The sequence below is a fragment of the Spodoptera frugiperda genome, chromosome 3 (genome assembly GCF_023101765.2).
Source record: "Spodoptera frugiperda isolate SF20-4 chromosome 3, AGI-APGP_CSIRO_Sfru_2.0, whole genome shotgun sequence".
NCBI lineage: Eukaryota > Metazoa > Arthropoda > Insecta > Lepidoptera > Noctuidae > Spodoptera > Spodoptera frugiperda.
The window spans coordinates 11,014,071-11,026,956 of NC_064214.1; the positions used below are offsets into that span (position 1 = coordinate 11,014,071).

The window sequence follows — 12,886 nt, forward strand, 5'->3', positions numbered from 1 at the left end:
TCACACAGAAAACCGACGTGAAACAACGCTTGCGTTGTGTGAGTGAGGTTACCGGACGCCTAATTACTGGTACGAATTGACTATGACACAAATTGTGACATTAATGTCTGTACATTAACGTCTGCACTAATATTCACACTTATACGAATCGTAGGCGGCTGATGCGACACTAATTATCGTGTCACAATAAATTTTCTAATTACATACACTCGTGTTTACACAGATACATTCGATTTATACACTGAGCGTATAGTGTCGTAGTCAATTTGTACCTTAATAAACCTTAAACTTTTCTTCGCTTGCAAAGCGTTATAAGACAAACGCTCTTATAGGGTAAGACTTATGCTCCAGCAAGAAACGATTAAGTACGGAATGTTCGTTATGACTAGATCTAAATAATAAGTTAAAATACCTAAAACGGGGTGAATAGAAACAAATCGGGGGTGAATAGGAACAACATTTTGTTGTGTTTTCACGTAACTTTAAACTGTTTACACTATTAAATTTTTTTATTAATTCAATATTAAAACCAAAAACGCATTATTAAAACCAAAAATATGAAAACAAACTAATAATCCTAATAAAAAATTTGTTTCTATTCACCCCATTTTACCCGGTAACTAAAGATGACACATTCATTTGTTTTCAAATCACATTTTTTTATCAAACATCAAGTGCCGTACCATTATTGTACCGTTTCGTTGTAAGAAGTTTCAGAATCAAATCAAATATTTAATACATTGCTTGTTTTATGATTGGACCAAAATTTCGCATTCTATAGCCGTACCTACTTGAAGTATATTTCTTGTGAGCAGTACAGTACAGTGAAATAAAAAAAAAACAGTCCGTTTGTCCGTAAAACCACGTGGAAGTAAGTAAAAAGCGGTTCTACATGTACTTTACTGCGCTTGAGAAAAGACTGTTTTCCCCGAAAGAAATTCGAGAATTTCAATCCCCAGAATTTTAAGTGTTCCCACACTTGTGAGCCAGAGTGATACTACCGCCTCACAGAAAAATAACGTTAAACAACCCTTGCGTTGTGTAATTGAGGCATTTTCTTACGGCAACAAATACTTTCGACGATATAAATATCGTTTGACGTCACGTCTAGGTATGTTTTACACTTAGAAATGACGTAGGTATTGGCTCTTACTCCTAAATTTTGATAAGGTTTATCTATGTATTGTTTTCTTATACGACAAAATAAAAAAAATACGTATCTAATATTTTTATTACCTAACTGACGGATTAAATAGATTTTTAAGTCTAACAATTTCTTGTTTTCAAATTCCAAAAAGTAACAAACATTCAGTATGCTCTAGACTTTAGTAGAAAATTCGCTGAAAACAAATTCGTTGAAGTTTCTAGAAACTCTGCCTCGGTAGGTTTTAAAATAATTCATTTATTGTAACACTTGCAATTGACATAATTAATGCTGTTTCGTTTTAATTTAGTTTATTGCGACGGCAAAATACCTTCCTTTGTTGATTAAAAACCAATTTCGTTATAAAGCACAATTAATTTACGACCTACGGCAGTTGGCAAACAATAAATAATGCTCTTTTATTAAATCTTCTGTATGTATAAAAATTTTCCGTTATTGAGTGATTGATAGACTGACTTTTAAACCGATATGGTCACTAACACTATCATTAGAACTTGAGACGGGATATTTACCATGTTTGTTTATGGTCTATGAGTTCATCCGTGATCATGGCGTTTGCAACAGTGCCGAAATATCGGAGAGAGACAAATAAACATGGTAAATATCCCGTCTCAAGTTCTAATGATAGTGACAGACTGACTGACAGATAACGCACAGCCAAAACTACAATTCAAAGGAAGGTGAAACTTGGCATGTACTTATGTTCAAATAACTAGAAGAGGCATTTCCTAAAGAGTATAGGAAAACACTAAGAAAGGATTTTCTTAAATTCCAACGTGAATGGAAAAATATCGGGTATCACAAAATCGTTGGCAGCTAGTAAAATATGAAGTAGTAAATGATTATTTATGTTTATTTTTGCAAATAGGTTACAATGTAACTCTTTTCCATGTCAATCTGTCAAATAACTACTCCTGGGAAGAAATGCCGAAACAAACTCAGAGGTCATAGTCTCTTTTAAAGTCCAAACAAATCAAATAATGATGTGAGAGAACCATGCAAGTTGATTCTGTAGTGATGTTCAGATGGCAGCACGCTTGTGTCAGTTTAAAATCAGCTCAACTGACGGCTGAACTATGTTGTTACACGTATTACAAGAACATAATATGAGTTAACAATTTCTCATGTAACTTCTTTGAAATTAAAGCAAGCCATTTTAATTCTAGATAAAATGAAATGTAATAAGTTTTATTCTCATTTACACTTGATAATACTCATTGTAATGTGTACTAAGTTATGTATTTTCTTACACCAAGTTGGTAGACAGCTTCGTAAAATCTCACTACTACAAAGAAAACGAATTAATTTGACGCCTTGTCGAGTAGCTACTCAAAAGTTGAAGATGAAAGCAAACCTCAAGAAGAAAATCCACATCTTAAGTCAAAAACATTATTCAAAGCTATTAGAATATTATTTTTAAAGTTTCATAACAGAAACATGACATTTAGACGCTTAGAAACTCGGAGAACATTTACTTTTGTAAGTCTAGAAATTGTGCACTTAAACGACTGTGAATTGCGGAGTATTGGAGCAAAATGGTTTTTGGTAATCTTCCATTATTTGAATTGGTTTTAAAAGTTTGAGGGTCATACATTATTTCTTCTTAATCATTACGCTGTCAGAGTCTTCGTGGTCGGCAGATAGCAGTTAAATTTAAACGCCAGTCAAATAAATAAACAGTACTTATAACTTTATTTTTAAAAATAGCGCGACTGAACACACGTGGCAATATATGGGATAGACGCAAATCATGATAAATGTCTGGGAATAAAATTATACCTCTGTTTGTTTTTATATTTACTAGCGACCCGTCTCGGTGGCTTCGCAAGGGTGCAAAGATGATATGTTATGCACGTATTATACATAAAATGTATTATACCTTCTTGAATCACTCTATCTATTAAAAAAACCGCATCAAAATCCGTTGCGTGTAGTTTTAAAGATTTAAGCACACAACGGGTCATAGGGACAGAGAAAGCAACTTTGTTTTATACTATCTAGTGATGACGTCTTACGTGATAATGAGTTTGATCATTTTCGAAAGACGACGAACGATTTTCAATATAAAAATAAAATTGATAGCACTATATTCGAACAGAACGAAGCAAAAGGAGGAGATAATTACACAATTATAACTTAAGACTTAAAGAAACTTCAGGTAGTCTTCTTTATAAGTACAGGAATAAACTTAGATTTAAATTTATGCGAAGAACTTGGATAATCGAGAGAAGTTTCTAAGAAGCGTGTTCTGGATTATATTTAAGTTATATTCGATTATTTATCAGTTGGTCCACGTGTAATGTCCAGTGTGAGAACACGTGATGAAGTATAGATTGGTTTTCCCATTACCCAACTGGGATAGCTTTCTCGTTTATTTTGGGTAAGCCTGAACAAACACGATGATCCCTAATTGTAATCGCTCATTGTATATGAAGGCGTAGGTTAGGTATCTATTTTATAAGTGTAATTAAAAGTTACTTAACTTTAACTATTTGAAACTACTATGGCAATCAACTCTCATTAAGTGTGCTTTTCCACCAGAGATGTGCTATGTAGCTATGCTACGCAGATGTAATACATAAGCTGTGAAATATAAAATACTAAGTTATGTAGCTGTGCGAAGAAGCTTGAGTATGCGATGCATCGATAGTAGAGAAGCCATCCATAGCACGCATCTTGCCATATAATAAACATACACTTAACTGAGTCCGTTTCAACCAGTGCTTAGCTGTGTGTACCAATGAATATGATTGGTGGAAGCCAAACGAATCCATAGCAACGTAGCATACATCTCTTGTGACAAAGCACCCTGAGAGGCTCATAGATATTCAATGAAGAAATATAATTTTAGTTACAGCATTTTGGGATCGTTCATTATCATTTTTAAGGTTTAAGCACGAAAATGTTTAATTTCCGAGAATTGTTCACACTTAAATACATTAATAGATGCAAACAATAAAACAACTTAAGACCATTTATATAAAGATTAAATTACGCCCACAACGAGAGGCGATTGTACTTAATTTTTCGGGTGACTTACCATTAAATAAATGTCTTTGTGAGAAAAAAAACAAAATGTTACTTATTATTAAGAACAATATGGCGACGCCGACGTGGGTTTAAATAGTTCGCACATTTTACTTAAAACAAAAAGAAGCAATCTTAACCTATTTATAGGCACCCATTGTTACATAATTAGCTCTGAAAAAACAAAGCTAGGGGTTTATTTCTAAGGTTTCAAAATTACCAGTACTTGCTAGTACTAGACTTATGCTTAAGTCTGCAACTAAGGATCCTATTTAATTAAGATGTCATAGTCGGTCGCACAGTCTGACTCATTTCGAGTTATACTTGCTAAGATTATTTAGACACCACTAACAAACGATGAAAGAAAATATCGTGAGTAAACCTGGGCTAATCATTTCTAATTATAAGTTTCAAATCGCCAACCCCCATAGATTCAGGCGTGGTGATTAACACATTGAACGCTGTGGTGGTCACCGGTGACCGACGTTAGCGGAGGATTTGCTTTCAACAGTTTTCTATTGGCAGTCAAAGACTTAATGCTTCAACCTTCTCCATGCGAGAAGAGAAGAGGCCTTTAATCAGCAGTGGTAACTTATAGGCTGTTAATGTGATTCAGTCGCACCAGTTACACCAGTCGCACTCATTTGAATTGGTCGTAGTCTGTTCGGGTAATTGGGCCTCTGGTAACCTCACTCACACAACGCAAGCGTTGTTTCGCATCGGTTTTCTGTGAGGCCCTAGTATCACTCCGGTCGAGCAGGCCCATTCGTATCGAAGCATGACTCTCCCACACTTAAATGGAAATAGTAATACTAAAAGTATTTATATAAGATATGTAAGAAGAAATAACGGTAGAAACTGCCCTAAGAAAACATTTCCTAATGTCATTATAGAGGTGCTGGAAAAAAGGTCAAGTGTAGGCCTACATTTTCTTAAAAGGTGTTCGGCAATTAGCTCTTATCTTCATTATAATAGGGTTAAAAATACAACAGTAAAGAAAATTAAAAAATAATATGAGTAAGATGAAAATTCGTTCGTATGTTACACAGAGAGGATACGACATACGATTCGTAACACAAAAGAAATAAAAAGATACAAATGACATGCCACTGACGTCACGTCCGAAATAACAAGGACAGCAACATATTGTGTTATTTTGCGTAATGAGAATTTTGGAGTTCCCAATACAATACAAAAAATCTAAACAAAAGCACTAAAATAGATAAAAAAAAATGTTGTGTCTTTATCATAATATTAGTATTTTCCAATAATTTTATTATAACTTTCGTGATAAATACTAAATTAATTATTATGTTATCGGCTTACTCACGTAATTATTTGACGAAGAACTCGACTAGTTTCAAGCTAGAGGCTCATGTTCATGAGCAGCGCAACAATCGCCGCGTCATGTGTCGCGGAATGCTGCAAGTCGAGTTCCTCGTCAAACAATTACGTGAGGAATAATATATTAATTAATATGGTATTTTCCAAGGTGGCGTCTTATATATTTTTTGTTTCTTCAACATAAATCTACGATGAATTAAAAAATAATCCCTGTTCTGTCTACAATACTCTAAGAAAAATCTTATTTTCTTTGTTCAAAGGCTTTTTCTTTTTTGCAATTTGTTTTATAAATTCACAATGTGTTTACCATAGAGATTAATAGAAAATTGGTTATCTGTATGTTAATAATGTTCGGGACATTATATTCGGAATGACATATACATTTAAATTGCTTTCTAGCCCATATAATGTTCTTAGAATCTGGCCTAGATGTAAATCCTTTTAGCTTAGACTGTGTTGGTACCTAAGTCAAAATAAGTTCGTAGAAAATTCTGATTATAAGAGGAAATATGTACAGATTGACATGGATCGGATTTATTCTTTCGTACAAAAAATGTGTGCCTAAAACATTTTAAAACGAACAAACATTTCACAGTTTCATAGAAAACCGACGTGAAATAACGCTTGCGTTGTGTTTTGTTATATGAGTGAGGTTATCTGAGGCCCTTAGGTTATCATAGGAGAATTACGCCCCCTTCCCAATCCCTGATACCCAATAACCCTTAAATTCCTAACTTCCAAAAGGCCGGTAGCGCACATGTAACGCCTGTGGTGTATCGGATTACCATCAGGTGATCCGTCTACTCGTTTACCTGATTATAACCGGCATAAAAAATACTATTCACACATTTTCTTTGTCAAATACGTGTCGTTGTTCAGAAAAATACTTTCAACAACACCAATTAGATATTAATTTAAATAATACTGAGTAGTTTTATATTAAAAAATAGTTTATCAAAATAATAATGGAGGTACAATGATATCAATAAGTTTCATAAAAACGTGTTTTGTAAAAAACCGTTGTGTCGGAAAGCGCCCTAACCAATGAAACAGCCTATGGTATCGCTTGCCTGTGAAGGAAGAACCTATCTATTCACTCGAGACTTCTATTATCCTCCTCACAAAACACAGACCCAGGCTAAGAATCCCATTCCTCAGAGGTTCTCATAAACAAACTCGGAACAGGTATAATTACTCCCAGATATTTAGTACGCTCGAGAGTTCCACACGTCTCCTTTACAACCTGTACATAAAGCTTACTTACTAATTAGGGCAAAGCATAAGTAATTGGGTCTTATATAATATACAAACCGCCGCACATCAAGCTACTCTTATATATCAAAATATATTTAAACGATTTTCAATCTTATGACTGTTGTTTGAAGGTTGGAATTGGTTTAAAGACTAGAGTAGGTTGATGTGCATCAGTAAACAGGGACTTACGTTTTCCAATTGTGTGATTTCCCGGCTCGGTTGTCGAATGCTCACTTTTGTTCTCAGGTCAGGACCGGTAATTCCTGTAAGTAAATTGGAGTGAATTAATTTTGCGCTGATATTATGCTTTGGTACGGCAAGTTATTGGGTCTGTCTGAATTTGGAAGAAGGCGTATTCTTTAACCTTGAAATGTCAGCGTTATGTCAATTGTCAAAAAGTTTATGCGGGATCTCGGTCTTTTGGCAGTTCGGCTGCCTGTTCACCGGTGCGGATAGAGATAGCGGAGCGGAGAAACTGAGAAATATTTACCAATGGGATTGCACAAAATCTGTCCACTAAAGAGGAGCGGGGATTTTGTACAATCCTATTGGTTAATATTTATCCTTATTTGTTAGTTAGTTAGTTAGTTTTGAACAATTTTGGTAAATATTATAGATGTTGAAAAATACTCCTATTTAATATGACATTTTAAATTGATGAAAAAAATGTAGGTACATTAAATATTGTTGTGCACTTCTGCGTAGCCATGACGCTGTTCTTTTAAGCACAAGTTGAAAGCGGGCGTAGTCCACGAAACCACGAAATATCGTTATGACCTGTTACTGGAGTCACGATTTTGATTGAACTACATAATATAACACTACTGATCGCAGTCAGGCGACTCTGGCGTCTCCTGCTTGACGATGCATTGCCGTCGCTAGCTACGTGTTGCTAACTACAAGGTAATTTCCTAGACATATACAAGGTGTAACAAAAAGGGGGTATACATATCAAGTGCACGGTTTCTAGACAACATAATAAACGATACGTGAAGGATTTTTTAAACTCATGTTTTTATGGAACGAAGTTATGAAGTTTTCCAATACATAAAATTCCAGAAACCGAACATCATAATTAGGTAGATACTGGTACTAGGCGATCAAATTTACAGAAGAAATGTTTCGTAATTAGCGAGTGACCCCTGTAGTGTTGTGATAGGTTTGCATGATGATTTAAAATCAAGAACCATGCCACACCAAGTATTTAGTACCAATTTTTTTTAATCGTATTTTAAGCTGAAACTTTGTGTAGAGATTCTATTCAACCTGTATTCATCAGCGCTTCTTGATGTATATGGGTATTTTGTTACACGTTGTATATAGAAACCAGTAGTATCGCTGCTACACGTCATGCCTCATGTCGCCCACTTCCAACTTGTACCTTAAAGGCATGATGCAATATACAGCGTGTAACAAAATACCCACATACATAAAGAAGCACTGAAAAATACAGGTTGAATAGAATCTCATCACAAAGTTTCAGCTCAAAATACGTTAAAAAAATTGGTACCATATACTTGGTGTCGCATGGTTCTTGATTTTAAATATAAATGTATCACAACACTACAGGGGTCACTCGTTAATATTACGAAACATTTTTTCTGTCAATCTGATCGCCTAGTACCTGTCTACCTAATTTTGATTCGCGCGGCGGCGCGATTAGAAAAAATCATAACTTGGTACCATGAAAACATGAGTATAAAAAACCCTTCAAGTATCGTTTGTTATGTTGTTTAGAAACCATGCACTTGATATGTATACCCCTTTTTGTTACACGTTGCATAGAAACAACGCATAGTAACAACAAAAACCAGTAGTATCGCTGCTACACGTCATGCCTCAGTCGCCCACTTCCAACTTGTACCTTTAAGGCATGATGCAATATACTGATTTCAATGACATACAGCGTAACAAAATACCTATATACATAAAGAAGCAATGAAGAATACAGGTTGAATAGAATCTCTACACAAAGTTTCAGCTTAAAATACGGTTAAAAAATTTGGTACCAAATACTTGGTGTCGCATGGTTCTTGATTTTAAATATAAATGTATCACAACACTATAGGGATCACTCACTAATATTACGAAACATTTCTTCTGTCAATCTGATTGCCTAGTACCTGTCTACCTAATTTTGAATCACGCGGCGGCGCGATTGGAAAAAATCATAACTTGGTACCATGAAAACATGAGTTAAAAAAACCTTTCCGTATCGTTTCTTATGTTATCTAGAAGCCGTGCAAATTGATATGTATACCCCCTTTTTGTTACACGTTGTATATAGAAACCAGTAGTATCGCTGCTACACGTCATGCCTCATGTCGCCCACTTCCAACTTGTACCTTAAAGGCATGATGCAATATATATTCTGTGGTTTAACTTATATAGAACCTATGACCTTTGTATTAAAAGCAGACTGGTATACTATTATTCAATATTGTGGTTTTGGCTACCAACTGACTGAAGAGATGAAATTGCTTTGTTATTAAATAGAATATGTATTTGAATTTGTATGCTATGCACTTGAACATATAGTTTACTTTGTCTTGTCGGTCGAGTGGAAGAGCTATATCCAGTAGCCTTTGTAACCTATAACTTATATACTAGCATATAATACCTACATGCAAATGTGTATAATGAATATGGAGCTCTTTAATTTTGAAATAAGAATATTATTTTATTACATTCCTAATATTCGTGGTGCAAAATTTATTTCATAATCCTCTTAGGGTGCTTTTCCACCAGAAATGTACTATGCAGCTATGTTACGAAGATGTAATAACTAAGCTGTGAAATTATATGACTGTTTCCACTGATACTAAATTATGTAGCTGGCGAGGCAGATGCGCATATATATCTATATAGTAAGGAAGCCACCATAGCATGCATCTTACGTTTATGATAATGATTAGTGGAAGCCAAACGCATTCACAGCAACGCAGCATAGCACAACTTTCGTGGAAAAGTACCCTTTCAGTTGAATCGAATCGAATGAGATATAGTAGATATGTCATTTAAAGATTTGAAATTTTTATTGAAGTTACAGATTCTTATTTATAGCCACGATTTTCAGGATATCAAGTGAGGAAAGAAACTACTAAAGTATCTATCGTATAATTGAGCAACACTTGACAAACTGTGGCGATAATATGACCTTTCTATATTCCAACTAGCAGACAAAACATCGTCAAGCAATAATCAATACTATTTCATAAATAATACAGTCCAATTTCCCAGACAAAATTTCATGCATATGTATTTATTTATGAGAATAAAGTTTGGAGGACATCTTTGTAGGCTCCAGGAATGTTATTTTAGAGCAAATAAATAAAGCTGTATTGTCCTTCAAACAATATTTATGTATTTTTAATATTTCAAATATGTACTAAGCAACGTGTAGCGGTATGATTCCCGCTCGGAGTAACTCTTTGTGTGATCCACAAATTCTTGTTTCGGGTCTGTGTGTTGGGATGCGGAGTTGTGTGGATGTGTATGTAAAATTATACGTTTGTAAATGCACATACGACTGCTAGTGTAGTAGGGCAGCTAGTGTGGGCCAATGTAAAAAAAAAAAAAAAACTATAAGCTATTTTTGTATTATAACTCTCGTGAGACATTTAATAAATTATTACTTATTAATTTAATTATGGTTTACGGCTTACTCACGTAACTTTTTGACTTAACTCGAAACTAGTCCAGTTCACCCGTCAAACAGTAACGTAAGAAAAAGCTGTAAATCACTTTACAATCGCTGTTTTAACTGTTCGAGCAACCGACAGAGCAAAATTTTAATTTGCTTTGGTAAAGCTGATCTGATAAAGTTCGCACGAGTAGGCAATCAGTAAAGTTAACAGAACTAAAAGCATTAAGACATTATCTTCACAAGTTTTGATGAGACATTTTGTGGAGAATCTTTTTTTTTAATTATCATGATTTAATTTAAAATTTAGCTTTGAAGTATTTTATGTACGGATAGAGGTTTCTACAAAAGAAAACTAAAGAATTTCTTAACTTTTCTCTTTGAGTATTTTAACTCGCTGGAATGATATTTTTTGTAGATTTTTCGAATAGTTTTGTAACAGTTGTATACAGAAGTAACAAAGGGCTTAGTACGGGTTTGTATTACGTTTGACGAAATTAAAACAAGAGCATATTCTGCGCTTTGATTGTTTGGTTCATTGGAGGCGACCAATCACAGCTCCGTCATCATAAATTACAAAATCATCAATCATATTACAAAAACGTTGCCAACTGTTCACATTTTAATGTGTCACTTTCTGAGCGCTTATAACCTATTTATACCTTTATACTTATAATGTCTTCGGGTTGGGTTGTTTTATGTTTTCCGAAGTTGCAGACAACGCCGAAGCTGCGGACAGTGTAACAGGTTACCGGGGCTCTGGCTCAAAGCAGGAAAAGGAACGGGGTGGTTTTTAGTCAGTAAGAGTCTGATACTTCCTCCCGTCTCACCCAAGGCGGGAGAAGTTATTGGATGATTTTCCCACATCAAATAAAAAAAGGCATTGTAATTTTATTTTGTCACAGTGCACAATCACTTTATGCCATCTCCTCTTTGTACTTGATTCATAGTTGCTGTTTTTTAAATTAGATGCCATTTTACGTAAATCTTCTTCAAAACACATTTCACAGCTTAGCACCTGATGCGACTGCACGTCAGAGTAATCTGACTAATGCAAGCCAAGCTTAAGCTGCTGGTTCAGCTTTAGCCGGTACTGCGGTGCGCGGTGCTAATTCGATTTGTTCATCGTGCCACCCCCGCATTCGTACCTCGGTCGACAAATATCCTGAATCACCACTGTTTCTCTGTTTTGTTTTTTTTTAGGTGTTTGTTTGTTCGTATGTTTAGTTATGTGTAAACGGTTTTAGTTCATTAGTAGCTAGTAACATATTAGAAACGTCTACATCTGGGGGCACGGCAGTGCTCCCGTCAAGTCGAGCAAAAAAGTGGCATCCTTTTCGCGAAGTCATTCAGGCCAATTTCGATATAATATCTAACAGTATTTATTTATATACAGCACCAGTTTTCAAAATATCTTTTAATTTAATAAAGTCGCTAACTTTATTTTGAACAATTCTTGGCTTCACAGGTATATTATAGAATTATGGTCCTATAAGGAACAACACCGGATTACGTATTCGATGCAAACGGTAGCTTACGACAGTCACGTTCTACTCGAGAATCGTTTAGTGCCAGAGATGTGAAGTGGTAATCCATATCCACCCAATATCATTCATATTATTTATATGTCTATGGCGCATTGTATGATGTGTATTCTATAATGCTGGGGCCACACTAATGGAATATGCCATTTGATTATGGCGATAATTGATGTTTGTACGAACATTTAAAGTTCATAATCGTTCATTTGTTTTCAAAATCAATGGCATATTTCATTAGTGTGGCCCCAGCATAATAGAACTCTGTATTGCATATTATAAATAGTTCTAATACACAGCGCGTTCGGCGCTATTATTGGCCGGCTCGAATAAACCAACCAATGAGAGCGCCGAACTTAAACGTAAAGCAAACTAGTACTAAGGGTACAGATTGAAAAACGACGCTGTTTTATACTGAATGTGTCTTCCTTATATTGTCCTTCGTGGTTGTAGGGTATCATGATAGAGTACCTATAGTACGAGTTTAATTACGTTTAAAGTAATAGAAATGACAGTGCCTTCGCGCTAGAATAAACCAACCAATCAGAGCGTCTTAGTATAATGCGATACTAAGGATACAGTGCTAAGTATAAGGCGCTGTATGCCTAGATGTTTGTCATAACCAGGCAAGGAATTAATGTCTAGCCTATTCGCTTTAGAATAGCAGACTAGAATTAATTTAATAACAGTACTCACGCATAGTAACTTAGCCCTTTGTATGACAAGATGAGCCGTGATCTAGGCATTAATACATAATAATTATGTATGTATTTGTATATTGCTAGAGTCGAGAATATGACATATTACATAATATATAACTCATAAATGATGCTATTCTGTGACATCAGCTCATAAAGCTAAATATTTTGGGTAATTTAGTATGTCTGATACATACCACGAGTGATACCACGGCCT

General features: G+C 34.9%; 1 protein-coding gene across 1 annotated transcript in view; it reads right to left on the reverse strand.

Annotated features, from left to right (window-relative positions):
• LOC118274328 (adipokinetic hormone/corazonin-related peptide receptor variant I) overlaps window positions 1–12,886 on the reverse strand; it is a 146,654-nt gene that overhangs the window by 15,502 nt on the left and 118,266 nt on the right. Inside the window, exon 7 of the mRNA XM_050707728.1 lies at window positions 6,980–7,053. Within this exon, the coding sequence (XP_050563685.1) occupies window positions 6,980–7,053 (74 nt within the window). The remainder of the gene's footprint in view (window positions 1–6,979; window positions 7,054–12,886) is intronic.